General features: G+C 58.4%; 3 protein-coding genes across 7 annotated transcripts in view; 1 reads left to right on the top strand and 2 right to left on the bottom strand.

The window, feature by feature from the left end:
• Window positions 1–10,503, bottom strand: part of TMC4 (transmembrane channel like 4) — an 11,174-nt gene extending 671 nt beyond the window's left edge. Inside the window, exons 1-13 of the mRNA XM_032848619.1 lie at window positions 10,440–10,503; window positions 9,749–9,962; window positions 8,244–8,389; window positions 7,711–7,943; window positions 7,506–7,627; window positions 3,438–3,585; window positions 2,565–2,732; window positions 2,176–2,339; window positions 1,795–1,921; window positions 1,434–1,531; window positions 965–1,148; window positions 557–687; window positions 304–459 (exon numbers count right to left, since the gene is read on the bottom strand). Coding sequence (XP_032704510.1) covers window positions 304–459; window positions 557–687; window positions 965–1,148; window positions 1,434–1,531; window positions 1,795–1,921; window positions 2,176–2,339; window positions 2,565–2,732; window positions 3,438–3,585; window positions 7,506–7,627; window positions 7,711–7,943; window positions 8,244–8,389; window positions 9,749–9,962; window positions 10,440–10,503 — 1,955 coding nt within the window. The remainder of the gene's footprint in view (window positions 1–303; window positions 460–556; window positions 688–964; window positions 1,149–1,433; window positions 1,532–1,794; window positions 1,922–2,175; window positions 2,340–2,564; window positions 2,733–3,437; window positions 3,586–7,505; window positions 7,628–7,710; window positions 7,944–8,243; window positions 8,390–9,748; window positions 9,963–10,439) is intronic.
• Window positions 10,504–10,857: 354 nt separating this feature from the next.
• MBOAT7 (membrane bound O-acyltransferase domain containing 7) lies at window positions 10,858–21,839 on the bottom strand. 4 transcript variants are annotated; one of them, XM_032848631.1, is made up of 8 exons: window positions 21,653–21,784; window positions 20,875–20,953; window positions 20,649–20,778; window positions 20,002–20,128; window positions 18,632–18,791; window positions 16,007–16,367; window positions 13,977–14,153; window positions 10,858–11,788 (listed from the first exon to the last, which is right to left on the bottom strand). In XM_032848631.1, the coding sequence occupies exons 2-8, from the start codon at window positions 20,948–20,950 to the stop codon at window positions 11,401–11,403; spliced, it is 1,419 nt and encodes a 472-aa protein (XP_032704522.1). In that variant the 5' UTR covers window positions 20,951–20,953; window positions 21,653–21,784; the 3' UTR covers window positions 10,858–11,400. The 4 variants fall into 4 exon arrangements, with proteins under 4 accessions (XP_032704522.1, XP_032704523.1, XP_032704524.1 ...); XM_032848632.1 differs by lacking the exon at window positions 21,653–21,784 and adding an exon at window positions 21,075–21,482; XM_032848633.1 differs by lacking the exon at window positions 20,002–20,128 and having other exon boundaries at window positions 21,653–21,674.
• Window positions 21,840–22,432: 593 nt separating this feature from the next.
• On the top strand, window positions 22,433–27,615 carry TSEN34 (tRNA splicing endonuclease subunit 34). Of its 2 annotated transcripts, none has more exons than XM_032848654.1 (5): window positions 22,433–22,588; window positions 23,201–23,447; window positions 23,677–23,920; window positions 24,072–24,329; window positions 27,110–27,615. In XM_032848654.1, the coding sequence occupies exons 2-5, from the start codon at window positions 23,205–23,207 to the stop codon at window positions 27,295–27,297; spliced, it is 933 nt and encodes a 310-aa protein (XP_032704545.1). In that variant the 5' UTR covers window positions 22,433–22,588; window positions 23,201–23,204; the 3' UTR covers window positions 27,298–27,615. The 2 variants fall into 2 exon arrangements, with proteins under 2 accessions (XP_032704545.1, XP_032704546.1); XM_032848655.1 differs by having other exon boundaries at window positions 22,434–22,531.
• The last annotated feature ends 313 nt before the right edge of the window (window positions 27,616–27,928 follow it).

Genomic DNA, 27,928 nt, shown 5'->3' with positions numbered 1-27,928 from the left:
CCTCCTCCCTCAGACCCAGGAGTCTGCACCCCCCAGCTCCCTCCTCCATCAGACCCAGGAGTGTGGAACCCCCAGCTCCCTCCTCCCACAGACCCAGGAGTCCAGGCCCCCCAGCTCCCTCCTCCCACAGACCCAGGAGTCCAGGTTCCCAGTCCCCTCCTCCCTCAGACCCAGGAGTCCAGACCCCAGCCTCCTCCTCCCTCAGACCCAGGAGTCCAGGACCCAGCCCCCTCCTCCCTTGGAAACAGGTAGTGGGGCCCCCAGGGCACACAAACTCAAACCCAGGAGTCTGGGCTCCCTCACTTGGAGATTAACAGAAGGGGCACAGCAAAAGCCTGGGTCCCCAGGAAAAAGAGAAAGTCCTGGACGGTCTGCGGCAGGGTGTAAATAGACTCAGGGATGTGGGCCCAGATGGACGACTGCCCTCGGAATGGACCGCACAGCTTGGAAGGTGGGATCCTGAGGAGCGCAGAGACAGGCAGTGTTCAAGGATGGCGGCGATTCCGAATCCTGGATAAGGGTGGAGGGGGCGGGGGCAGGCGCCTCTCACACTTACAGGAAAAGGCTGTAAAGCACGGGCACGGCGGAGATGGCCAGACCCAGGAGAAGGACCAAGGGGAAAAAGAAATTCACTGTGGAAGCCCGAAAAGTGCGGGAGGCCGGGGAGCAGGTGGAGAAAAGGGTGAGCTGTCGCGAGGAGACACAGGACTGTGAGTCCTAGCCTGTCCTTTTTCGTCACCCAGGAGTCAGTCAGGAACCACAAGGCTCTAGTCCTTTGCTGCCATCAGAGCGGGAGTCTGGGTCCCCTCTTCCCTTGGACGGACAAGTTAAGACGCCCTAAACTCCTCCTCCCACATCTAGGAGTCTGTCCTCCAGACCCCTCCTCTAATAGTTGGGGATCTAGTAGTTGGGGACCGTTGCTTCCATCCTCCTCCGGGACCCAGGAATCCGCCACACTCCTCACCTTCTTCAAATAGAAAAGTAGCAGGAACTTGGCCGTGTTGAGCAGAGGTAGTAAAGGGCAGAAAAAACTCCCTACCCAGACCACCGTCTGCGCGTAGATGAGCCCGAGCACCTCGTCGGGCACCTGGAACTCCTGGGTTCCCACCACACGACCCAGCGTCCCGGGACAGAGGCCACAGAGCAGTCTGGGGGCGGGGCGGGGCCGAGTCAGAGGCCTGGTGGCCCGCACTGCCCCGCCTCCACCGTCCCGCCCACCAATCGGAAGTCAAGATATCGAATAGGCGTGGAGCTTTCAAAGTCCTGGAGTGGGTGTGTCCAGAGGTCGACCCCAGAGGGCTGGAGGTAGGGGCGGGGGCAGAGGGAAGTAACTAGGTAATGGAGGGGAGGGGTCTGCGGACATAGGGCGGAGAGACGGAGCAGAGGCGGGGCTGGTAAGGGGGATGGGGCACTGTGAGGGGCGGGGCTCGCACTTCCGAGGAAACTGGACGAGCAGCAGGACAGCCAGGCCAGTCAGCAGATCAAAGAGCAGGAGTTTGTACATCTCCTGCCCCAGCCGAGTCTCCCAGCACTGAGGAAGGAAGTCATGGGTCAAGAAGACCTCGGGACCCTGGCACCCGGAGGCGCAAGCATCCAGGTCTCCAAATCACAAGCGTGTGAGATCCTAACAATCCTTTCTCTGGGGCGGGGGCTCAATTTTTTTGTTTTTGTTTTTACCATCTGTACCCTTGTCCTCAGTGGGAGGGTGTTCTAGCACCTTAAACTCCTCCTTCCTCTCAAACCTGGAGTCTGGACCCTCAGAGACCCAGGATTCGAGGCCCCTCTCCTTCTCACCGGTAGTTCCTTGTAATTGTAGCCACAGGTTTTGCACTCTTCAGCCTCAGCCTTGCCCTGGCAAGTGATCTGATTCCAGAGAGAGAAGAGCAGAACTAGCAGGGAGGCCAGGCGGAGAAACACGGTCCTGGCAAGGGGAAGGGGAAAGGAATCAGCACTGACCAGTGCTCACCCGAAACCCGCTGCCCGCAAGAGTGTGGAACACACGGTTCTCCCCACTTCACAGATGAAGAAACCCAAGCTCTGTGAACAAGAATCAGGATTTGAATCCAGATCTCACTGGACCCAGAATTCTGGGGATTTCCGTGCCTTATGTACTAGAGCCAGTGTCCTTCAGGCCAGCCCTGCCATCATCCCCAGCACACCCCCAAAGGCTAGAACCTGAGCAGGATAAAAACAATCTGGCGGCTCCTGGTGTAGCCCTCCAGTGGGGCAATGAGCTTGAACACAGGTGGCAGCAAGAAGTTGACCCCAGAGATGAAGATGGATGGAAGGTAATCCACCCCTAGCTTGAGCAGTGGCATCTCCTGGACAAGGGACATCTCCTGGGAGAGAGGGACCAAGCAAAGAGACCCTAGGGTTCTGGTCCTTCAGAACCTTGCTGAATATCTTCCCCCAGCCTCTTCCTCCAGCATCCCAAAGTCCAAGGTCCAAACGTACACCCCATCCCTCTTCCTAAAATCCCAGGAATTATAGACTTCAGTCCCTTTTAACCTAGGAAATGTAAGTGCTGGAACCCCAGGACCCTTCTCCCCCAGGACCCTCCACACCTGCAGATCCACAGTGGCCCCTGTAGCCCAGTAGACTCCATAGAAGGCTGCTGCCAGGAGTGCAATCACCAGCAGATTGATCAGGATGCGCACAGACCACACCCGGGCTTGCTGGCCCAGGGTCCGCACTGCAGCCTGGCGCTGCACCACAGCTTCCTCCAGCTCCACCTGAGGCCAGGAAAGATGTCCATTTGGGCTCAATTCCCCCAGGCCCTACAGAGGCCTTCTGTCAACCTGAACCGATACAGCAACACCCCTCTAGGGAGTTCTACAATCCTTGTCCCAGTGCCTCCTTGGTCCTCTAGGGGACAATTTAGATCTCCCGGCCCCGCCCCTCCACAGCCCCCCTCCAGCACCCCACACCACAGGCCACGCCCCAGCACTCCACACCCCGCCCCCTCAAGGCCCCAGCCAGTATCCCTAAGCCCCGTCCCCTGAAGGCTGAGCTAGCGCTCCACATCCTGTCCTCCCACGCACCGCCCCCTGAGGCCACGCCCATCGCAGGCCCCGCCCCCTGAGGCCTGGACCTGTGCTCCGTATCCTGCCCCCCTGAGGCCCCGCCCAGCACGCATGCCCTGTACGGAATTCCAGTTCTATCAAGCTCCTTCTGACCATGCCTATCTCTTCGCCTGTATGGAGGAGCGTCCGGCCCCGCCCCTTCCCCCTCAACCGCACCCCCGCCGCCGCTCGCTTTTTCCTAGACCCTTTGTCATCATCAGGTATCCCTATTGCCGTCTTATGTCCCAAGGCCCGCCTCCTTAGAAGAAAGCTCCACCCGGCGTTTCTGAGCCCCACCCCCTCTCGGGGCCCCGCCCACGTTCTTGGCCCCGCCCCCTCTCCCTACCTACTTGCACACCCCATCCCTAAGCGCACCTGCAACTCGTAGAGGATGCTGCGCTGGCGCAGCCGCACGTGCGCATCCCCACAGAGGCCGAAGTCCCAGGCGGTGAACACCCGGTGGCTGAAGCTGGTCAGAGCCCCTGACTCGGCCAACAGCGTCTGTTTGAGTCCTGACACGGAGCTAAGGGAGGGGAGAGCCAGGAGACGGGGTGTGGAGGGTCAGCCCTTCGCAGGGGTGTGGGGGCACCCCTCTCATGGGACTCACAGGGAAATGAACCCGAGGACCTTGGGCGTTGGGTGAGCTGCCACCTAGCAGAGAAAGAGTCAGAGACCAAGAGAGAGAGAGATTCAGGGGCCGACTCGGGAAGACAGACACCCAGCGGATAGCGACAGAGCTCCAGAGAAAGGCGCACAGGGACCCAGACTGAGAAAAACAAAGACCTTGGGGAGAGACACATTTAGAAGGGAGACTGAGAGCCCAAAGGGGGTAGGATTCAGAGAAAGGGGGACAGTAAAACGAAGGCAAGAGGTCTAGAGAGAGGGGTCAGAGAAGTCTAGAGAAGGGGGTGGAGGAGGAAGGCCCAGAGAAAGGAGGGGAGATCTCCAAGGGGTGGGGCAAAGACCCAGGGAGGGGACAGAGAAGCAGAGAGAGGGGAAAACACGGAGAAAAATGGGCCAAGAGGCTCAACGCCCGGGTGCAAGCCCCCGGCCTCTCCCGAGTGGACAATTACAGATGCCTGATCCCTGGTCTTTGATTCCACCTGTGCCCTCTTGAATCTATTCTGTTTCTGCGCCAGTGGAACCTTCTTTTTATTCAGATTAGACGGTCCTGCCCTTTAAAACCTATTTCACAGCTTCTCCTTGTCCTTGAAAGTTAGGCTCCTTCATAGCACAGCCAGCCAGCACGCACCTGATCTTGACCCCACCTACTTCCTGAAACTCAAATCCTGTCCCTGCACCTTCTCCTCCTCCTGGCCTTTCATAGCTCAGAACACTCCAAACCTCTTCTCACCACAGGGCCTTTGCACGTGTAGTTCCTGCTGCCTGGAATGCCCAGGTCTTAGTTGCTCACCTGGCTGGTTCCTTCTCTTTCTGGTCTCCACCTACGGGTCACCTCTTCAGTCCTTCACTGACTGCTCCATTTAATGAGGGTCCGCACGCTTTCTCTACCCCAGGGGGTAGCAAACTACAGCATTAGATTTTGTAAATAAAGTTTTATTGGAACACAGCTGCGTTCACTCATATCCTCCCGTTGATTTTCTATATAGTACTGCTCCCGAACGGACATCACTGACTTGCTTTTTAACATAAAAGTTGCTTTCTATATCTCTCTCCGTTCATCTCTGCTCCTGGGCGGTGAGGTGTACCCAGGTAGGGGGACCTCCATCTGATGTCCCAGGCCTGGCATCAGGAGACACTCCACTTTTTCTAAGTCCTTGGTTTCCTTCTTGACCACAGTCCCGCCCCTGGAGGAACTCCCAGTCTTGCTCGAATGCTAGTGTGTCCCAGATCTGTGCCTCCAGTCCGGACCCGTCTTCAGAACCCATGTGTGCGACTGCCTACTCACCAGTCCCTTGGTTTGTCCAAAGGCCACTTCGGAATCAACCCGCCAAAGCCACACTCCCCGCCGACGAGGCTCTCTCTACAGCTCTCCCCTTCACGGCGGCCGCAACGCTGCCCTTCCAGGTGCGCAGGCTCAACACCGGTGGGTCCTCACTTCCCACCCTCTCCGTGCCCCACCTCCAAGCAGTAGGGAACCCTCTGGGTGCTACTCAGCATATATCCAGAGTCTCCCTTTTATACGAAGGACAGAACAGACAGAAGCGGTCCATGGTGTGAACAGAAAGGATGGGGTGGGGGGAATTCAGGGGGAAATGTGGCAACCTGAGGTCTTGAGGGGCCTTCTGGAGGCTGGTCAGGTATTATTTCTTGATATGGATGGTCACATACCAACCTCTGTTCTTGGGTTTCTGCATTTTTCTGGATATGTGAGATACTTTTTAAATGAAAAAAAAACATACACAGACAACTAATATTTGACAGGGAGCCCACACACTCAGTGGGAGGGGAGGACAGCCTTCAACAATGCTGAGGAAACTGGGCAGCCACACGCAGAAGAATGAAACTGCGCTTCCGCTTACACCACTCACAAAAAATAACTTGGGACGGATTAAACACCTCGACGTAAGACCTAAAGCTGAAAAAAGTCCTAGAAACAGAAATGAGGGAAGACCTCCTTGACCTCTGCCTTGGGGGCGATCTTTTGGACAGGACACCGAGAGCGCAAGCAACAAAAGCAGACAGGGGCAAGCGGGGCGACCCCACGCATCAGATCCGCTGTGCAGCAAGGGAAACAATGCACAGAGTGAATACGAATGCGCCTGGGGAATAGCAGAAAATCTTTGCCAGTCCTGACAGTGGGGTTAATAGAAAAAAACATTGAGAAAGAACACAGACAATATCCAACAGCAAAAAACAATTTTTCAAGGGGCCGAGAAACTGACTAGACATTTTTCTGCAAACATCTAGAAGGTCAACGGGTGCTTGAATAAGTGTTCATCATCACTGGTCAGCAGGGACGTGCCCATCAAACCCCAATGAGCGATCCCCTCCCACCTGTCGGGATGGCTCTCATCAAGAAGACAAGACATGTTGGTGAGGATGTGGAGAGCAGGGAACCCTCGTGCATTGCTGGGAACGTAAACTGGTGCGTCCCTGTGGAAAACAGTATGGAGGTCTCCCTCCCCCCAAAAAAATAATTAAAAATAGAGCTGCCGTATCGCCCAGCAATCCCACTTCTGGGTATGTATCCAAGGTTAATGAAAAGAGGATCTCAAAGAGACATCTGTACCCCCACATTCAAGATATGGGGGTAGCCAAGATACGGAAACGACCTGATGTGCCCTGTCTCCCAAAGCTGGCTAGAGATGGAGGCAATCATGTTACAATATATAAATGTATCAGTTCAACACTTTGTACGCCTTAAGCTAACACAATATTATTTCTGTCCATTGTATCTCAAGAAAGCTGGGAGGGGGGAGTAGAAATTCAATTTTTTTTTTTTTAAAGAAGAAAAATCCAAAATCAGCCACTGCCACCACCCTGCTCCAAGCCGCCACCGTCTCCTGCCTGGATTGCAATACCTTGTAATGATTCCACCTGCCACGGGCTTGTCCATCCCTTACCCCCTTCCCTCCCTTCTTCCCTTCTTGCTTCTCCTTCTCCCTCCCTCCCTCTCTCTTCCACAGAGCCAGAAAGGAAGAATCCTTTATAAAACCTAAATCATATCAGGGTGATCTTCTGCTCAAGGACCTGCAGGGAGTCCCATCTCCCTCCAAAAGCCTCCAAATCCTTTACAGACAGCAGGTGCATCTCCACTGGCTCCCCCCACCCCCTCTGCCCTGGGCCCACCGGCTGCCCAGGGTGCCCTCCAGCACACCACCCTGCTCCTGCTTGCTCTGGCTGTGCCCTCTGCCTGCGATGCTCTCTGCCCGGGTATTTACTTGACCGATCCCTCTCCCTCTCAACGGCTTTGTTTAGAGGTCTTGTCTCAATGAGGCGGCCCTGGGCACCTAATAAGACAGCAGCCCGCCTCACCTGCTGCGTCCAGAGCCCTGATCACCTGCTAACACGCCCCGTCACTGACTCATGTATGGATGGCTGCTTATCACCTGTCTCCAGCTCGTAGACTGTCAGCTCCCCTGAGGCAGGACTCAGTCAGGTTTGTTTCTTGTCCTGTTTTGCCCACTGTCTAGAACACTGGCCGGCACATAGTAGGGGCTCAAAACGTATTTCTTGTTGGAATGAACAAACCACCCCAGTTTGCTTCCCATAGAGCACTCGCCCCTCCAGAAAAGAGGTGGTCACTTTGCTCGGGTACTATCTTACCTTCCCCTCCTAACCCCTAAGCCCCAGGAAGGAGAAATAGCCCATCGTTGTCCCTGGTCTTTAGCATGTATGAAGCATTTTTAAGTGTGATTTCAAGTCCAACTGAGAGAAAGGGATCACAGAGCAAGACTCTGGATCCTTGGGGAGGGGGTCTTCTCCCAGCACTAGTCTCTCCCCAGCTCCCTGAGGTCCCGGGGGGCCGGTGTTACTGACCGATGGAGGATGAGCAGCAGGTCCAGGAGGCCAATGACAAAGACAGAGCACAGGTAGGTGACTGCCAGGTGTGGGCGGGGTGGGTAGAACCCATAGAAGAGAGGAGACCATTCTAGAAAACCCTGCAAAGGGAAAGTGCACCATGCAGTTGGGCGATCAGAACTGGGGGGCCCTGAGGCTCAGAGGGACTCTCCCAGGGACGCACCTCTCCTGAGAGCAGGTTGAAGAGATGGGTGGGGAAGGCGACCAGGCCTTGGGGATTGGGGTCGTAGAAGCCGCAGGGTGAGGAGGCGTTACGGCTTGGGGGACCCGGGGGAGTCCCTTCCAGCCAGGTGGGAAGCAACGTCATGCAGGCCTTAAGTATGGACGCCAGCAGGTTGAGAAGCAGCAGGAAACGCAGCAGGGAGAAGTAGGACTCCGTGCCTGCGCCAAACTGGCCTGCAGGGGGAGCCAGAGAGGCCTGGGGCTCCTTTCTGAGTCTGGAGTCTGGGGCCTCCTTCCTCAGACTGGGGCATCCAGGCCCCCAGACCCTCCTCCCTCAGACCCGGGAGTCCAGACCCCAGCCCCCTCCTCCTCCACACCCAGGAGTCCAGACCCCCAGCTCTTTCTCCTTCAGACCCAGAGTCCAGGAGCCCAGCCCCTCCTCCCTCAGACCTGGGAGTCCAGGACCCCAGCCCCTCCTCCCTCAGTCCCGGGAGTGGGACCCGCCCCAAGACACCAGCCTCAACCCCACTGCACCCCCGATTCTCTTCAGTGTCCACGCCCAGGGTTGCAAGGTATGCAGGCCCGCCTTCATCTTCTCCTTGGACCGCCGAAGCCACAGGGCCCACTGCTCGCCTCTCGAACCCGATCTCTGAGCCCCCTGGTCCTTGGCATGGCTCTGCCTGGTAGCGAAACAGATTCAAAGCAGAATAGGAAGGGCCCAGCAGCCCCAGCTGGATACCACCCAAACGGAGCAACAAGACAAGAGCGGGACCAGGAAGTCAACGGCAGCATATCGGTGACTGGGGATACTCCGGGCCAACAGGAAGAGGCACAGAAGCCCGGCAGGGTACTCAGACCGCAGGGATCCCCGAGCAGAGCTCCGGGCAAGCGCGCAGCCCGCCCTGTAGGGACGCACTCGCCGGTGGCAAGGCGCCACAGAAAAGCGAGAGCTCGTCCTAGAAGTCTGGGAGGGGACACCGTGGGGAGAAAGGGGGTGATACGGGGTACGTGGGGTGCCTCTGGGTCCCACGGAGGTGTCTCTTGCCCTCCGTGGAGTCTGCCTGGGAGCTCACCATGGGAACACTCTCAGTGTATACACAATGCCTCGTACACTTTTCTGTAGGCAAACGTCATAAAGGAAAAGTAAAAAGGGAAAGAAAAAAGGAAGGTGTGACCCTGTGATTTATAAATATATATCTGGTTTCTGTCCCTGGCCCTGGCAAACCCTTGGGATGCCCTAAGTGATGCGATAAATGGGTCTTTTGTAAAATAAGTGAGGTGTTTTTGGACCCCGACTTAGAGTGGGGGCTGGTTGCTAGGGGAACCTCTCCCGCAGCTGCAGGGAGAGAAGCAGGGCTGGGTGGTGCATCCCGTCACTAGTGGCCAAAGATTTCAGCAAGCATGGCTGTGTGACAAAACCACCCTAAACCCCCAGAACGATGGGGTTCGGAGAACAATTTCCAGACACACGACCCCATTCTCAGAAGGGCTTCGCACCTGCTTCTTAGGTTCTGCTGTTTCTGGGAACACATGGTACCCCACAGGTATCCCCCACTTGCCCGAAGTTCCAGTGCCTTCTTTGTTTTCAGGAAAGACACACAGGACTCTGCTCTATGCTGAGCAGGTTTATGAAAGGTTTGCTAGGACACTGTGTTTGGGATAGCGGGGGGCACCTGTCAGTGTTGACCTAGCCGCCAGCACGTTCATTGTCCCCCAGCCCAGCGAATCGTGCAGACCGGGGAGGGAAAGGATGAGTCCGGAGGCAGAGACCGACTTACTGTAGAGAAGGAAACACGAAGAGCAGATTTCAGGCCCAGGGAGAAAGAGCCTGAGCAGAGACCGAGACCGTGAACTCGGCCGAGGGAAGAGTCCCAGCGTCAGGGAGACTGGACTCCTTGGAGTCGGAGAAGCAGAGACATGGGCATGGGCGAAAGATGCCAAGAGAAGCAGGGAGAGTCGGACGACCCAGTGAGGAGACACAGTGCCAGCAAGCCCGAGGACAGCCCTCACCTGGCTGGGAGGTGGGACAGGAGACTCACCTGTGTGCCCGGCGGGCCTGCAGGGGCCAAGGCAGTTCCCGGGAGGGGAGGGGCTCCTCCAGCTCCTTTTGGGTGGCTTCTGCGATGGCCTGGATATTCCTGTCTCCATCTTCTTCCTCCTCCTCCGATGCCCCCCATGGCAGAACCCCAGGGCCTCGGTACCGAAGGGTAGCGGCACTGGGGAGCTCATTCAGCACAGAAGAGAGGGATGGGCCTGGGGCAGGACAGCAGGGGCTGGGAGGGCGCAGGAGTCCCAGCTTCCACTCCCTCCTCCCTCAGACCAATCGTCCAGAACCCCAGCACCTCCTCCCTCAGACCCTGGAGTCCAGGCCCCCAGCCCTTCCTTCCTCAGACCCGGGAGTCTGGGCCTCATGCCCCACAAGCACCCAAATGTGGGCCCTCTAGGCCCCTACTATCTCAGGACTGAGAAGCCCACTCTTCAGCTTCTTTTTAAAGCTTACTCAGTTTTTGAACTTGGCCCCCTCCTTTGAGACTGGAGTCTGCACCTCCAGAATCCTCCCCAGGACTCAGGAGCCCCATCCCCTGGTTCCCCTCTCCCTCAAAACTACCAGGAATCGAAATCCCTCCCCCTTTTGCCCTCTGGACCCTGGAGTTCCGGCCTCCCTTCTCTGCCTCCCTCAGGATTTCCACCAGCCCCTGGGGCTGGGTCCCCCGCCCCCCACTCCCGCACCTGCTCTGGCCCCCCGGGGTGCCGGCCACCCTCCAGAGGAGCCCCAGGCCTCCGGTTCCCACATCGGGCGGGCGCTCTTCCACGGCCTCAGGTGAAACTGCTTCCGTCTCCAGCGGACAGCCGGGCGGGGACTGCCCCAGGGAAGGCAGGGACTGGGGCAGGTGCGTACCTGGCCACCAGGTGGCTGGGGGCGGGGACCATCAGGACGGCTGTTCCGGAAGGTCCCCTGGGAACGGAAACCCCCTGACGCCGGTGTGTCTCCTGGGAGCGGAGCCCATCACCCTGCATCCGGGGGAGCCCCGCACCTATGACCACCCCCAGACACACATACGGTCTTTGTGAGACATTTTATTGGGGGGAGGTTCACACATTACGACCTTATTCTAGGCCAGAGAATGACAAGAGGGTGACAGGAGTGCAAGAACCATGTCCAAAGGCCGGCTCCTCGGTGCCTCAGTTTCCCCGTTATGAAATGAGAGGGTAATGTTCCCTTCCGGACCTGAAACACTGTTCCGTGAACGTGGGGCAAAGCCTGGGGAGAGAGGGTGGCTCTCCCAAAAGCTGCCCTGCAGCCGGCGCCCGGGAAAGGGGAATCCGTCCGGGAAACCCCGTGGCCCCGGGGGTCCCTGCTGGGGGCGCTGCGGAAAGGGCAGCGCGCTCTGGACGCCGCGGTCGGGACAAGGGGAGATTCTCCTCTGGACAACACCTTGACTTTCCAGGGGGTATGACAGCTTCCTGAGCCCTCAGGGCGGACGGCAGGGGAGCAGGGGGAGCCCCCCGCCCTGCTGCGTCGGAGGCGGGGGGGGGGCCCGAGCTGAGGAACGGGAATCCTCTCCAGGCCCCCAGCCAAATTCAGCGCTTTCTGGGAAAGGAGACAGCAGCCTGGTTCACGGAATTCCCAGCCAAAAGCTTGGTGGCCGGACTGACGCGCAAAGGGAGTGCGGTGGCGGCTGTCTACTGCCTACTCCTCCCGGAGCTTTTCCGGGGCAAGGCTGCCGGCCGGGGGCGCCGTCTTCCTCCGGCTGGGGCCGCCCCCGCCCAGAGCCAGCCCCAGCCCCAGCGCGACGGCGGCCAGGACGTGCACGCAGAAGTAGACGGAGGCCCAGTACCGGAGGGTGTCTCCCAGGGACAGCAGCACAAAGCCCATGCACATGTAGTCGTAGGCGCGCATCTTCAGGAACCAGTGCACCCAGTCCCAGGCCTTCTGGCCCCTGGGGCTCAGCCGCCCCCGCAGGGCTGACTCCAGCCTGCCCTCGGCAGCCAGGCACAGCGGGATGGTCAGGAAGCTTAGGTAGTAGCCAGGGTGGAGGCCGTGCCAGTAGGCGCTCAGCAGCATGGTCCAGGCGCTCCTGGGGGAGAGGTTGCAACTCAGGACCTGGGAGCCCAGCCCCAGCCCCTCCTCCCTCAGACCCAGGAGTCCAGACCCCAGCCCCCTCCTCCCTCAGACCCAGAAGTCACTACTCCCTAGAGCTTCAGGAACCCAGTTAATCCTTTCAGCACATCTTTCCTTAAGACCCATGAACCTGAGCCCCCAGCCACTTCCTTTTGGGGATCAGTGTAATTTCCAATTCAGGAAGACTCAGAAATCTCCAACCACGTTCCCCTCTTTTTATGGACTCAAACATGCTCTCCGTTGACGACCCACAAATTCAGGCTCTGGTCCCACTTCCATGGAAGACGGAGAAATAGGAGCAGGCTGTGCCACAGACTGTGATCTGGGCTGGGGAAGGGGGCTCTTCCTTGTCTGCGGGTCTATAAAAAAGGTGAGCTTTCTTCCTGTTGTGGTGATTTCCCTAGTGGGTTCCTCGCAGTGTGTAGCACAGCCTGGTTTATACTAATTCATGAACACAACTTTCTTTCTTTTCTACCTGTGGTGGAAAAGAGCCCTATGGGTTGGAGCATTTAGGTGAGGGTCCCCAACAGGGGGAAGCAGGGCAGTGGGTTGCACATGAATGGGCGCTGGGCACCTGGAACTCCACGCAGGCGCACCTGAGCTCTGGGCTTCGGTCCTACTCCCCCCCCCCCCCCCCCCCACCCCTGTCTGGCCGCTCCTCTGTGCAGTGACCGCTCTCCAAAGAACAACGCTCCCCCACCCCTTCCCCCTTTCCGGTCTCCCTCCAATGGCTCCAGCTGGCTTTCACTTCCGCCCTCCAAACTGCTGCTCAAGGTTCTGGAGACTTCCTCCTCCCATCCTGCTCAGCCCCCGCCTCCGTTGTACATCATCTGATACAAGAGATCCTCCCTCCGCCTCGCAACACTTGGTTCACTTGGCTCCCACTTTCATGACTGTCTTCCTAGCTCACTGGCTGTGACTTCGCTGGCTCCTCCTCGTCCCTAGTCCATACCAGGATTTCTCCATCTCCACAGTGTGGACATTTGGGGCCTGGATGGATGATTCTGTGCTACAGGCGGGCTGTCCTGTGCCTCCCAGGCTGGAGCAGCATCTCGGGCCTCTAACCCCTGGCTGCCAGCAGCCCCTCCCAGCAGTGCCACCCGGACTGTGGGATGACAGCTCCCAGCTGAAAACCTCTAATGCAAACACTGGGCATTGCCCCGATGCTCGGCCCCCGAGCCTTCGGTATCGCCACCACCTGAGGACACTGGAGTGACCGCTTCTTACCCCGACCTTCTCCTGCAGGTCTTCAGTGTCATCCATCTAATGCCCCATCCAGTAACCCTGGCTGAACGTGACTGTCACCCTGGGCTTGGTGACCCCAGACCCATTGGGCTCCCTCACCTGTCCCGCTCCTGCACCCACCTCCCGCCAGATCTCCCCACCCCTAGACGGGCCCTTCTGGGCCCTCAGTCCCCCACAGCCAGCACCTGGCAGGACGCTGCCTCCTCCTCCCCACACCCATAAGCCCGGCTCTGAGCGGAGTCTGGGGCGACGAGCAACCGCTTCCAGCGGAGACGTGTCAGCCGCGCCCCAGCAGCCTCATCTGCCGGCTCTGGGAAGACCGAGGGATGCCGTTGGGCTGGATCACCTTGCTGGGCCTCCATGTCCTCTCAAGTCCTGTGTCCTCAGGCTGCGAATAGCACAATGGCCACACTCGGCTCCCACCGGAGAAATACCAGATGAGTGACGAGAAAAAGCTAAGATGCGGTGACCACTCACCTAGAGGGCCCCACAGTGAGGACACGGCACACTTTACCGCGCTTCACCCTCACCGTGAACTATGTAGCTGGTAACAGCATTCCCCCATTCAAGAGTTGGAACAAACACAGGTCCACTAACTCAGTAAGCTTTCTCTGGAGCTGGCGGGGCCAGGATTCCAGAGTCTGGCCAGAGTCCACAGGGTTCAGTACGCTGCTTCTGTCGAAGGAGGCCGCCTTTACAGAGGTGGAAACTGAGGCCCAGGGAGGGGGAGCGGTCTAGCCCCAGAGCAACGCGAAGCCACGGCAGGGCACCAGCCTCAAGAAACTACAACTCCCATGATCCTCAGGGGCGGCGGCCTGCAGGGAAGCGGCGGGCATCCCCAGGCGCTGCCGGAAGCTGTAGTTCCGTGTTTTCCGGGGGGGGGGGGGCGGCCAGCTCACCTGAGGACGTAGGAGCGGGCGGGCGCGCTCTTGTAGATATACTGCGCCAGCCACCACTGCACCGTCATGTTCCAGTACCGCATGCCATCCCGCACCCGCACGCAGAAGTCCGTGCCGTAGCAGTCGATGTTGCGGATGGTCTCATAGTCGTACTCCAGCGAAGCTGCCTTCTCGGGACTGGGGGAGTGGAGGGTGAGGGTGGGGGACAGACATGCAGCTCAGCCAGGCCCCCTCCCGACGCTGGCTCCTGTCCCAGCCCCGGCCGCTCAGGAGGGGATCCTGGCCAGGGAAGAGCTCTGGCTGCCACGTGTGCTAGGGCAACAGGGGAGGGTAGCTCAGCGGGAGCCTTTTTGGGGAGGGAGGACGGGTGGGGGCGGGGGGGGGGCACAGTTCACCGACAGCGGGGCCCTCCTCCTCTTGGTAAGGGGGCTGCAGCAGCAACAAAGGCCTGGAGGGGCTATAGTTGCTAAGCTACGGGTCCTTAGCAACCTGGCCCTTCACGGCTCTAGATGCTAGGGAAAGGCCATTCCTCAGCAGCCAAGCTCACTACATTCCCAGGGGCCTCGAGGTGTGTCCCTTCTAAGTGGACCAGATGCTGTGATTGCTAGGGAAGGAGCATCCCTAACAAGGAGAGGCTTTGTGGTTGCTAGGGAGATGTTCTAGACCCACGTGACACCTGGCCGGTCTCTGTTGCTAGGGAAAGGGCATTCCTTAGCAACAAGGCCTGGGATGTTTAGAAACGCTTCCAGAAAGGGCCTTTCGTGGCTGTTGGTCCCTATGACTGTTGAAGAAGTGTCATCTCCAGCAATACAGTGGTTCCTGAGTCCCTGGTGCCAACAACCCCAGCAGTAGTGGACACCCCACCCCCCACTGGAACCGCTGGTGGCTTCTGATAATGGGACGGGAGCCATCTACTGAGAGCAGAGCCCAGCGTATTTAGAAGAGCCTTCAATTCCTGCTTGACTTTTTTCTGGGAGACACCGTCTCTGGTGACCAGAGGTCCCCCCATGGTTACTAGGGCAGTGGCTGAAATTTGTGTGGGGGTGCTGCTTCCCCCCTAATGGAATGGCTGTCCATGACAACTAGGGGATGGCCCAACCCGAGCAAGGAGGAATTCATAATTTACATCAATGGGCTGCTCCCCGTAGCCCTAGCCCCAGGCAGAAGGCCATCCCTGGTTGCCAAGAACAGTGGGGTGGTCCATTCCCTGTTGCTGGGAGCACCATTTCCCTAGCAACGTAGGTGCAACACTTCCTTAGCAACAAGATGCCCCTAATTACTGGCAGTGGGGTGGGAGGAGAGTGTAACATTGTTAACCAGGTCAATTCATCATTACCACGGTATGTCCTGGGCAATGGTAGGAAAGCAACCTGCGGTGGTTAGGGGTATCACCCCCCACCCCCGCTAGAGGGCAGCACGGTCAGGGATGCCATTTCCCTAGAAAGTGCAGGCTGCCAGGGCATCCCATAGTTGAGGGGAAGGGGAGCAGGGTTCTAGCAGCAAAGGGCAATCTGGGGGGTGGGGGTGGGGGTAAGCCAGTCCTGGGGCAGGAAGGGACAGGCCACAGTTGCTAGGGAACCGCCTCCCTAGCAAAGAGGGGCAGGCCAGGTGCTAGGGAACCACTGCCCTAGCAACAAAGAGTGGGCCCAGCCCAGCCCAAAGATGGTATCCCAAGTAACCAGAACAACGGAGTTACTGGGGTGACACTTCCATGGCGATAGAGGGGAGGCACATGGTCGCTGAGAAGCCACCTTCCTTCTCCTGACTACAGACAGCAGTCCACCATCCCAAGAGGGGACAAGCAGTAGCACAAGGGGCAGCGGGAGGTCCCGGGAGTGCTGCTCCCCAGGAGAGGGGCAGGTCTCTAGGCCAGGGGCAGGTGGGTTGTGGTGGCCAGGGGTGACACTGCACTGACAACAGGTGGTGACCCCGCCCCCCTGCTCCCCCGCTCTCCTCCCTGCTAGGGGCAGGGCCAGTTTGTGCTGATGGGGCCTGCCGGGTCTGGGGAGGCCTCCCTCCCGCTGCCTGACCTGCTGGGGGGTGGGCATTGGAGGGTGGGGCCGCCCCCGGCCCGGGCTTTGGCGGCCACGGGGTAGGCCCCGAAGCCAGCGGCAATGCAGCCGCACTCCGCGGCAATCCAGGCCACGTAGAAGCGCATGCGGAAGGCGAAGAAGACGGGGACCATGTAGAAGAGGCGGGCGGGCAGCGGGCGGGCGTAGAAGGCATCCTCGCGCACGGCCTCCAGCGGGAAGAGGTGCGAGGACAGCAGGAAGAGCAGCCCGAAGAGTGGGGCCGGCCAGGCGCGGCGCAGGAGGGGCCGCAGGCTGGGCACGGCCCCCGGGAAAGGCTGCTCCAGCCAGTCCAGGTACGTGCGGTAGCGGAAGAACGGGCCTGTGGCGGGAGGGAGGGAGGGGGCAGCTGGTCAGACGCTTGGGGTCTGGAGGCTGGGGGCCTGAGACTGGGGAGGAAGCAGAGACTGGTGAAGGGGCCAGAGACTGCGAACTGGATGGTGGGGAGAAGCAGAGACTTGTGGAGGGGGCAGCTGGTCAGAGACTCCTAGGGCTGGGAGGGGACCGCAGCTCAGGGTCTGGAAGCCCAGAGGGTGGGGGATGGGTATGAAACCTGGAACGAGGGGAGAGAGACTGAAAGGGACAAGAAGCCAGTGAGTTGGGAGGCTCCTGATCTTGGGGGTCCTGAGTTCCAGCCCCACGTTGGGTGCTGGGTGTGGAGGTGACTTAAAAATACAATCTTAGGGGTCCCTGGGTGGCTCAGGTCGTGGTCCCACGGTCCTGGGATTGAGCCCCGCAGCGGGCGCTCTGCTCGGCAGGGAGCCTGCTTCTCCCTCTCTCTGCCTGCCTCTCTGCTTACTTGTGATCTCTGTCAAATAAATAAATAAATAAAATCTTAAAAAAAAAAAAAATCTTAAGGGGCTCTGGGTGGCTCAGTCGTTGGGCGTCTGCCTTCAGCTCCGGGTCATGATCCCAGGGTCCTGGAATAGAGCCCCACATCGGGTTCCCTGCTCGGCGGGAAGCCTGCTTCTCCCTCTCCCACTCCCCCTGCTTGTGTTCCCTCTCTCACTGTCTCCCCGCCAAATAAATAAATAAAATCTTAAAAAAAAAAATACAATCTTAAAAGTGTGGTGTGTATACATAAAGGAATATTACTTGGCCAATAAAAAGAATGAAATCCAGCCATTCACAGTGACGTAGATGGAACTAGAGAGTACGATGCTCCGTGAGTAAGTCAGAGAAAGACAAACACTACAGGACATCACTCATATGCGGACTTTAGGAAACAGAACAGAGGAACCCAGAGGAAGGGGTGAAAAAGAGAGGGAAGCAAACCGTAAGAGACTCTTAATGATAGAGAACAAACTGAGGGCTAATGGGGGGACGTGGGCAGGGAATGGGCTGGATGGGGGATGGGCATTAAGGAGGGCATTTGTGAGGAGCACTGAATTCTCCAGAAACCAATACGACACTATATGTTAACTAACAAGAATTTAAATAAAACTTGGAAGGAGAGAGAAATTAAAAATATAAAATAAAATCTTAAGAGAAAGAAAGAAAGAAACCAGAAACGGAGAGTTCACGGGACTCAAAGAGAAAGAGGACAGCCAGATCGAGAGGAACAAAGACCTGGAGAAGGGATGCTATGGAGACAAGTCCCTCAGGAAGATGGGGATGGACAAGCCAGACCCCGAGGGTGGGGGTGGGAGGCAGCTGTGCGTGAGGGAGGGGGTGGAGCAGTGCTTCTGGGGAGGAAGAGGCTGATGGGGGAAGTCAGAGGCCTGCATGGGGGAGGCGCCCGGCCTTACAGACACTGAGGACTGGGAGCTCTGTTCAAAGGCCTAGGAAACCACCACAGGCTGCAAAGTGCTGGAATCCGGTTTCCCTTGCCCTCCCACCACCGCAAGCAGGGCAGGGACCACAGGGGGTCACTGATGGAGAGGAAACAGTTGTAGACCCGGCCAGGGGAGGGGGCAGTGGGATGGACAGAAGTGACAGCCTCCCAGGTCACACAAGGCCAGAGAGAGTAGGATCCCATTCGTAAATGATCAGAATGGGCAAGTCTACAGAGACAGGAGGCTGACCGGTGGTGTCCACGGACTGGGGGCAGATGCAGGCTGGAAGGATGATAGCGGCAGGGCCCGCGGTCCCCTTGTGGGGTGACACAACTGTCCTACAATGACGTGGCAGTGGCGGCTGGACCCCCAACTCCAATGAGCGAGCAAATGGCATGTCGTTTCAGTGGGTGAACATGTCCATTACAGCTCAATAGTCACAGCTGCCACTGAAAAGAGAACCTTCTGGAAGGTCAACACGAGTGAAAAACATTCCGAGGCACAAGTGGGAGCATAACGGGAAAAGTTGTTCCCCGGGTGGCAGAAAGAGCGCGGCTGTGTGGACCTTTCCGCTTCATCCCGTGTCCCCCCAAGAAGCCGGGAGCCATCACTGAGGCCGAGAACAGTCTGCGTCTGCTCTGGAGAGCAGTGGGAGAGGCTGAGCTAGACCCACGCCTCGACGCTTGCCCTCAGAGGAGCAGACACTGGAGCAGAGGCAGGGACACCAGACGGGCACCAAACCCGGGGAGCGGAGCAGAGACAGAGGGTGACGAGGGGCAGGGGACAGGCCTGGGGGCGCAGGCACACTCACCTGTCATGATTCCCACGTAGCAGTAGCTGTAGCTGAGCGTCTCCATCAGGGAGGGAACGTCGGGCAGGAGCCCCAGGCTGGGCCCCTTGCTGAAGCCAGAGGCCATTTCCTTCCTCTGGGCCAAGTGCAGGTCCTGCACTTCACTGGCCAGACTCACCAGCTGGGGGGAAGGGGCACGGGTGGGGGCCGGTCAGACAGACCCCGGGACTTCCTCACCGCCCCCTCCCGCAGCAGCAGAGGGATGCTGTGGCCCGCGTGCCCCTGGGAGCTGAGCGGGGAGCTGAGGTCCGTTCCCGTGGGCAGCGGGCGTCTGGAGTCCGGAGTGGCAGGGTAGCGGCTTCTCGCCAGCAGGTGTCCCCCACCCTCCCTCCTTGGCCTCTCCCCCTCTGTGCTCCCTTTTCTGGGTTCTTCTGCAGCCCATGCTTTGGTATCACCCATGCTCTCGGGATCTCCAAACTGTACTCCCAGACTGGGCTCCTCCCTCCAACCCCCAAACCCATCTCGGGGCCTCTGGCCATTGACAGTCCTAGGCCTCCGTGGTTCCTCAAACTTCACGCACCCAGAGGGGAACACGGGGTCACCCACTCCCCAGAGCAGGTCCTTTTCTGGCCTGGCTCCTCGGCAACCGCACCAGCAGCCAATTAACTGCTCGGGCCAGAAACCTTCCTTCCTCTCCAAATCTAACCCCGTGGGTCTCGGAGTCTGTCGCTTTTGGGTTGCTCCCCACCCCCATCCCTGGGGCTGAATGCGTGTGGCCTGCCCACCCCCCACACCGGCCTGCTCCCTTCCACAAGCTGCTCCGACATCCCGAAAGGCTCTCCCTCCAACTCTTGGCTAACCGACTCCTGCCTGTCCTCGCCTTCTTGCGGAGAAGGCAGGACACGGGCGAGACCTGGTTCGCGAGCCCAGCACGCGGCAGCTCCTGACTTTTCAGTCTCCGGTGGGACCGGGGGATCCGCTTTCACCCATCTTCCCTGGTGACTGACAGCCACACCCAGGCGTCCTGCTTTTGTACCCTTAGGTAAGTGCCTTCTCTCCCAAGCTGTTTCTCCTACTTCGCTAAATGGCTCGCTACCAACATGCAGTCCTCAAGAGCACGAGCACGTGGGGGAAGCACTCAGCCTCCGGGAAGCACACAGACGGCTATGCTAGGAGGGTGGGGGGCAGGGGGCGGGAATGTGCTTCTCTACCCCAGAGCATAGCTGGGAGGTGAGGGCCTGCCCCAGAGCACAAGAGAGGTGAAGTCCCACCCCTGGGGGTGTGTGGGAGATGAAAGCCCGCCTCCCTGGCTCCCCGGTGAGTGGGCGGGAGGGGGAGGTGAGGATGGGGAGATCCCCACGCACAAAGGGAGGGCCGGAGGGGAGTCTGACCTTCAGGGTGAGCAGCAGCTGGACGGCATTGGTGAAGGGCGTGGGAGTGGGCAGGCCCAGCAGGCTGAGAGCGCGGAAGAACAGGAGGTAGGAGAAGGTCCAGGCGAGGGCGAGGGCATGGCAGGAGCTGGGGCAAAGGCAGAAGGCCGGCCGTGCTGGGTACAGAGCCCTCTAGCTACAGATCCTCCCCCACCTCCCACAGAAAATGGGGGAGGGACCGTGGAAGAAAGGGCACAGCCACACAAACGCACCACGACAGAGAAGAGAATGAGGAGGGCTCAAGAGAGGCTTTCGGGTGAAAACCCTCCAGTCCTCCATTTTTTCTGCGGGAGGCAAGAAAAAGGAGGGAGAGAGACATGATAGAAACGCGAATGGTAGCAGGACCTGCACAAGTCCTCCTTTCTCCTGATTACATGAACTGGATCTCAGGGACCAGGTGAGACACACGGGGACGAGACCCAGAAGAGGCAGGAGAGGAAGAAAAACAGACGCAACCACACAGAGAATTCAGAGATAAACAAGAGACACCCAGAGACACAGGCAGAAAGGGAGACAGACCCAAAGAGGATAACAGGTTGCTTCCTCCTCCCCCTCCTCTCCCCCCTCCTGTTTCCCCCCTCCCCAAACCCTCCCCACCGAATCCTCACCAGGGCTGGGCCTGAATGAGGGCCCAGGTCCCAAGGATGGTGACCAGAGAATGCAATGTGTGGGGGCCACAGGTGAACAAGGTGAGCCCCAGGCCCACAGCTGCTGCCCCCCATCTCTTCAGCCCGGGGCCTGCAGAGAGAAGGGACAGCATAAGCCTGGAACCTTCCAGGGAGTCCCCTGCCTGCCCCCCCCCCCATTTTCCACTAGGGAGGGAACCTGACTCACCAGCTTTCTTAAAGAGGAAGCCGATGGGGATGGAGATAAGAAGAACCACTAGATAAGTCCACTCTTCAGGCGACATGGTCTGGGGAGGGGCAGAGATTCACTGTGAGAACCCAGGAGTCCGGGCCTTCACCCCTCCCCCTCGGAGGATTCAGGAATTCACACTCCCTAGTCCCCAGCTGTCGAGGATCATGGAGTCCCACCCTCAGCTCCTCTCCTCTGCGAAGAGGGGAATCCGGACCTCCAGAACCTTCCTCCTTTGAAGATAAAGAAATCCACCCCCAGCCCCGCTTTTCTGAGAACCCAAGCCACGAATTCTCTTCTCCTGGAATCCAGACCTCTCAGGCCCTCTGCGATCGCAGAAATCAAAGCTACTCCCCCCTCACTGAAGACCCAGAGATTCAGACATCGCCTTCTGAGAACCCAGCAACAATCCTTGTCCCGGGCCCTTCCCGTGGAGAGCCCAGGATTCCAGAGCTCCTAGTCTCCTCCTCCTCCGAGGATCCAGGGACCCGGCGGGCCTCCCTCTGCGGGAACCCAGGCTCCGGCCTCCACCTGCTCCGGAGCTGCAGAAGCTTCTCCCACCCAAAGCCCGGAGGTCGCCCCCTCCAGCTCCTCCCCAGCTCCCCCCCAGCTCAGGTCAGACCTCCCCCGCAGAGCCACAGGCGGTTACGCCACTCCCCGCTCGGCCGCGCTCTCGGTGCCACGCCCGCCCCGGTCGGCCAGCGGGTCCGCAGCCACCCCCCAACCCGGCCCCCGAAGCGGCCCCGCCCCGGCTCACCTGGGCCCGGCTCCGCGCCGCCCGCCGGGCGAGAGGCGGCCGAGCAGTACCTGCTCACGGGCGCCCCGGCTCCGGCCACGCCTCCCCCGTCCAGCGCGCGCCGCTCCGTCGCGGTCCCGCCCGGGCCGGGTGCGCGGCTCCGTCAGGCTGCGGGCCAGGTAGGGAAGCGGCGGGCTCCGAGCGCAGGAGAGGACCACTCCGCCGCAGCACCTGGACCGCACAGCAACCGAGCCGGGAGCACGTAAAGAGGCGGAGCCTCGGGCTTGCCAGAAGGAGGGGCCCGAAGCTTCGGGAGGAGGCGGGGCTTCCGCTTCGGGTTCCTTTGGCCACAATCGGCGGCAGTTTGGAGGCGGGGCCACGAGTTTCGGTCCCTGTTCGGATGTAGGCGGGGCCAAGAGCTTCGGCCGGAAGTGGGCGGAGTCACAGGCCCTGTTTGACTCAGATTAAGAGATAGGCGCAGTCCGGGGTAGAGGGTAAGAAGGAGGCGGGGCCACAGGCTTAAGCAACACGAAGGGAGGCGGTGATCTGGATCGTTCCAAGGGGGCGGGGTTAACAGCAGTCCAACCTGAGGGGGCGGGACGCCAGCTGACGTGTACGCTACTAGGGCGGGACCAAGGTAATTAACCTCACTTTTTCTAGAGGCGGAGCCCAAGCGGCTGGGGGAGGTTCGCTTCGCGAGGGCGGGACCAAGGTGTGCCACTCCACGGGAAGGCGGGGCTACGGCGCCACTGGGGGCGGATCCCAGGCTTCCCGCTTCGCTGAGGTGGCGGCGTGACGAAATTGACGCAGGGGGTCGGGATGGGGAGGGGTGGAGGAAGCGGCGCGTGGCGCGCTACGTAGGGGGTGGCTCCGCCGGGAGTGAGAGCTGGTGTTTACGAGGTGACTGGTTCTGTGGGAGGACGGTGCGGCATTCTGAGGGGAACGCTCGCGAAGGGGGTGAGCCCGCCCGAGCGGGGAACGGACAGCGGGTGTTCAGTGGGAGGAGCCTCCGGCTGTGGGGTTCGCTCAGTGGGGCGGGTACTCCCCTACCGGGAGCGCTTGCGGCCGGAGGAGGCGGGGCCTGGCTGCGCGGTTGACGGGAGCCGAGGGCGCCCGAACCCCGAGCCATCGGCCTTCGGGAGGGGGCGGGGCTGCGAGTTCGGCCGAGCCGAGAGGTCCGGGCGGGGGCGGGGCTTCCACGGTGGGCTTCAGACTCCGCGTGAGGAGGTTCTGAGGCCACGCCTCGGTGGTGTGGAAAGGGGAGGGGCCCAGTTCCGAGACACTCGAGGGGGCGTAGCCCCGCACTAAGGGAGGCTTCTCTCCGAGCTGAGAAGGCGTGATGGCCGGAACGCTGACCTCAGGGTCCGGGGGGCCCAGCGGCGCCCTAGCGACTTGGAGCCCAGGGGGCGGGGCCCGGCCTGGAGAATGGGCAGGTGGCGAACGTGGCCGGGGCGAGGCTCCACCCTCCAGGATTAGGGGCGGGGCCTCGCTGAGACCCTCCACCCCCACCCCACCCCAGGCGGTGGGAGCGCTGTGACGGTGACCTCTGTGCTCCCCCGGCTTCCGCAGGAGGATGCTGGTGGTGGAGGTCGCGAACGGCCGCTCCCTGGTATGGGGGGCCGAGGCGGTGCAGGCACTGCGGGAGCGTCTGGGAGTGGGGGGCCGCACGGTGGGCGCCCTGCCCCGCGGGCCCCGCCAGAACTCGCGCCTGGGCCTCCCGCTGCTGCTGATGCCCGAAGAGGCGCGGCTTCTGGCCGAGATCGGCGCCGTGACCCTGGTCAGCGCCCCGCGCCCGGATCCGCGCCAACACGGCCTGGTAAGGAGCGGGCCAGGGACGCGAACGCCTTGGACCTGCGGAAGTAGACTCGGGGTCCCTGCGGTGGGAGGGCTTCTGGGCGCCCTGCATTCTGGAATAGTGTGCATGCAGGACACTAGGATCCCCGGGTTCGGGCTTTGGGGTTGGGAGGAGTCAGGGAGTCGGGGTTCCTGGCTTCCTAAGGCGGGGCAGACTTGGATCCTGGCATTCCCGCCGGCTTACTTCTCAGGCTCTGGCATCCTTCAAACGCCAGCAAGAGCAGGGCTTCCAGGAGCAAAGCGCCCTGGCAGCTGAGGCCCGCGAGACTCGTCGTCAGGAGCTCCTAGAGAAGATTGCGGAGGGCCAGGCTGCGAAGAAGCAGAAGCTGGAACAGGAGTCAGGGGTCAGCGAGAGCCAGGGGGCCGGTGCGAACCCGGCTGCTGCGGAGAGTGAGGCCAGCGCTAGCCAGGCTCCTGTGGAGCCCGAGGAAGCAGGTGAGGGTGGGAGTGGAGTCCAGGGGCCAGCGGAAGGAGGTGGGAGATCTTTGGGGAATCTTGGGCGGGAATCTCGGACCTGGGTCTCTCTGGGGGATGGGAAAACCCTGTCCTTGGATTCACCACTCTCTCCTGCATTCACCGCCCCCAGGTTCCTCTTCTCCCCAGCCAGGGCCTTCAAATGAGGTGGCCCCCTTGCCCAGGTCTGCCCTGCTGGTCCAGCTGGCCACTGCTAGGCCTCGGCCCATCAAGGCGAGGCCCCTGGATTGGCGTGTCCAGTCCAAAGACTGGCCTCATGCTGGCCGTCCTGCCCATGAGCTCCGCTACAGCATCTACAGAGACCTGTGGGAGCGAGGCTTCTTCCTCAGTGCTGCTGGCAAGTTCGGGGGTGACTTCCTGGTCTATCCTGGTGAGTTTTGTTGGGACCTCCTATTGCTGCCCCTTTTTTGACAAGCCCCCGACCCTCTGCATTTTTCTTTTTTGTCTTTTCTCAGCCTCTGAAACCCATAGAAGGACAGGAACACTTGGGAACCCAAGCCCATTTGGAGGGCGATTTAGCAAATCTGATTAAGCACTTTCTTTGATCCAGAGGTTTCACTTAGAGACATCTAGCTATGTGCACAAAACATACAGGAAATCCTCGTTGCGGGATTCTTTACAGTAGTGAAATATTAGCGAGCACCCAGAGTGATTGTTAATAGGTTAGTGGTTACCTACTGGTGTTAGTTGTCAAAGATTAGTGTAGGTCCACGTACATTTATGAAAACATGACCAAAGGGGGAAGGAAAAAAAAAGAACCACGTGTCGAAAACAGGTAGGGTAAAAAGTGAATTGTGTTTTATGTTGTCATGGAGTTATATACACATTATTTAAATAGCCTTAAAAATCATGGCTTGTGGGGCCCCTGGCGGGCTCAGTTGGGGGAGTATGCTACTCTTGATCTCAGGGTTGTAGGTTCAAGCCCCACGCTGGGTGTAGAGATTACTTAAAACTATATGGCTCGAGTGAAAGAACATGAGAAGAACTTAAAATGGATAACTGACTAGAAAGCAAGTAGCAAATGGAAAAAGGCCTGAAAGGACGTACTTCAGGCCAAGTACAGCGGTTACCTCTGGGAGGGAATTTGCATCAGGTGTAGGTAAAGGAGATTTTCAGTGTACCAGGTAATTTTTGAATTTGTAGTATGAGTGCCTTTACTGTCAACTAAAAGGCTAAAAGAGTAAGTCTACAGGAAATCGCCTTTTTTGTTCCTCCTGAGAACATAGGCGGATAGAAGCACCAGGTAAGTAGTCAGATCTTAGCTGTTGGCTGGAGACCGAAGGAGTGTCCTGTGGATGAGCCACGAGCCTTCGTGTCTTCTCAAACCAAGCACCCAACTGAGGGACTGACTCAGGAGCTGAGAACAGTTCACGCCCCGTGCTCTGCAGATGACCACGTGGTCATACCTTGCTACTGTTTTTCTGTATGTGAAAGACTATTTTGGTTTTGAAAATGGACGTTGGACTCACGAAACATATGGATACTAATATCTAGTTCTTTTCTAAGCTTTCAGGTCAATTTACAAATCTTTTTTTCCAGTCTAGCAGATTTTAAGGGGACTGTTAGTCCGCGTTTGATCCCACTTGTGGAAGGAGTTACATAATTTTCAATGTTATAAGCTGCATTTAAAATTTTTTTTTGAAGATTTTATTTGTTTATTGGATAGAGCGCACAAGCAGGGGGAGTGGCAGGCAGAGGGAAAGGGAGAACCAGGCTCCCCACTGAGCAGGGAGCCCAATATGGGACTCGATCCCAGGACCCTGAGATTGTGACCTGAGGCAAAGGCAGACGCTTAGCGGACTGAGCCACCCAGACACCCTTGCCTTTTAAATTTTAATATGTTTATTTTCCTTTTTAAGTTGTATGGTGTCCTCGTTATGGAACTTGTCAAAAACTCAGATCTAATAAGTTGTAAATGGGGTGAGTTTTAAGTTTATGTGTTCTAATTCTGTCAATAGGCTTACTAAAACATTCCAGTTAAAACAAGGTTAAATCCACCAGTAACTCAATCACACATCTGAAACTGAACTGCACGGCTGACCTGTTAGTTCTAATGGGTCAATATTTCTAAAACAATACATACTCAGTAAATGTGATGTACGTAGAATCCTTGCCCCCTGAAGATGAAAATATTCAAGGACTGAGGCTCTCGCCTGTCTCTAACAGTAAAGGTGTCCAAACTTAAAAGGCACTAAGCCTCCCGGAACCGTTCTGGGAACCTTCTCACGTGTTCTGTGCTTCCTCTGGAGCGGGCAGAGCTGTCCCAGCGATGCCCGGCTCCTGGCTCCTGGCTGGACACCCAGCGGACGGTCCTCTCAGATGGGACGACTCACCGCCCTGCCCTTGTCGATGTTCACTCCTGGCACTTACCAACCTCTGACTGGGGCCTGACTCCGGCTCCTGCTCTGCTTGGACGGATTTACCTAATCGGGGGGCAGACCGCCACCCAGGTTTTAAAGGGAAAGCTACTGGGAGGCAGCCCCGGCCGTTTGTTCCATATGGCCTGTGGCTCAGGCGGCGCTAGTGGCAGAGGCGAGCCCTTGTGATGTGGCCGACAAACCTGCAAGTATTTACTGTCGGGCCCTTGTCTGGACCATCTTCATCGCCCATCTGTTCATTACTCCGTCACACTGTGAATTCTTCCTGTGGTCGGTTAGAGTCACTTCTCCTTGGACCTGACATCCTGTGCACTCCTCGTGGCTTTGACGGACTTCGTGGTCCTGGTGCTTATGTCACGACAATGATCTATTCAGTTAACTGTTTTGTCTCGTTTTTTTAAGCGCGATCACGCTGTATGTGTATGACGGCTTGCCCCGAGTGTATCCTGGACCTCCCCACCCGGATACATTCTTGTCATTTTAACAGCTGGTCTTGTGGCGAGACCATGAACTTAGCAAGTCCGTGGTTTGGTTGTCTCCCTTTCTTAGCGGTTGTAAATGGTAACAGGGTGAACATCTTCATAGGTATATCTTAGTACTGTTATCCTTATAAGTAAAAAATTCCAAGAAGTGGAATTGCTGGGTCCAAGAATACCTATTTTGAAATATTCATAGTGATTACTAAGCTGATTCCTGTCTCCTACCTGTGCACGTTCCAGTGTCTTCCAGCGCTCTGCCACTGGGACCTTCTGTGTGTCTGTCTTTCACCCAGGTGACCCACTTCGTTTCCACGCCCACTACATTGCTCAGTGCTGGGCTCCGGGGGACCCCATTCCACTGCAGGACCTGGTTTCTGCTGGCCGCCTGGGAACCAGCGTCAGAAAGACGCTGCTGCTCTGTTCTCCTCAGCCTGATGGTAAGGTGGTCTACACGTCCCTGCAGTGGGCCAGCCTGCAGTGAGTGACTCCAGAGACCCGTGGGGATGTGGCTGCATCTGTGGACAGAGCCTTTCCAGATGGTCCCAAGCTCATCTCTGCAGAGGGGAGGCTGCGAACCCTCCTGCCTCTCTCTACAGTTAGGTTTTGACTCCAGATCTAGAAACACTACATCCTTCTTATTTCCCTCCCTGTTTCAAAGCACTTACTGGTTGTGATGTTTTGTAGTTCCTGTTTCCACAGTGTGAGCTTCTTGAGGGTAAAGACTGGGTTTGTTTCATCTCCAGTTTCTACAGGGCTTAGGTCTCAAGAGGGCTCAGTAAACTTGTTGAATAAACATGGAGTCTGTGATTTGAATCCGGGTGACAGTCCTGGGAAGTGTGGCTGTTTGCATTTGCTTATACGGATGAGGGAAAGGCCTGGAGGAGGTCACGCCTCTAGGAGGTAGCCCGCTGGGCTGGGAGTTAAAACCTGGTCTTTCTGAGTCCAAGGTCTGCGCTCTTCCCCCCACACTAAACTTCCTTTTGAGAAGATCTTCACGAAGCGTTTCAGGTGCACACAAATGCATAAATCAAAGTAACACATGAAGAGAAGAAGGACATGAGTGTTGCACTTTCCGGACAGGTTCGGGTTGGGGAGGGGAAGGTCAGGAAGGA

The sequence above is a fragment of the Lontra canadensis genome, unplaced genomic scaffold, assembly GCF_010015895.1.
Source record: "Lontra canadensis isolate GAN:19392208 unplaced genomic scaffold, GSC_riverotter_1.0 scaffold206, whole genome shotgun sequence".
Taxonomy (NCBI): Eukaryota; Metazoa; Chordata; class Mammalia; order Carnivora; family Mustelidae; genus Lontra; species Lontra canadensis.
This window is presented reverse-complemented; position numbering and strand designations above follow the sequence as displayed.

Excerpts from the sequence above, each read along its gene's own strand:
- TSEN34 (XM_032848654.1), top strand. The coding sequence starts at position 23,205 with ATGCTGGTGGTGGAGGTCGCGAACGGCCGCTCCCTGGTATGGGGGGCC. Across the intron at positions 23,921-24,071 it reads TGTGGAGCCCGAGGAAGCAG|GTTCCTCTTCTCCCCAGCCA; the intron begins GTGAGGGTGGGA and ends CACCGCCCCCAG. Across the intron at positions 24,330-27,109 it reads TGACTTCCTGGTCTATCCTG|GTGACCCACTTCGTTTCCAC; the intron begins GTGAGTTTTGTT and ends TCTTTCACCCAG.
- MBOAT7 (XM_032848631.1), bottom strand. The coding sequence starts at position 20,950 with ATGTCGCCTGAAGAGTGGACTTATCTAGTGGTTCTTCTTATCTCCATC. Across the intron at positions 18,792-20,001 it reads AGCTGCTGCTCACCCTGAAG|CTGGTGAGTCTGGCCAGTGA; the intron begins GTCAGACTCCCC and ends CCTTCCCCCCAG. Across the intron at positions 16,368-18,631 it reads CTACGTGGGAATCATGACAG|GCCCGTTCTTCCGCTACCGC; the intron begins GTGAGTGTGCCT and ends CTCCCGCCACAG.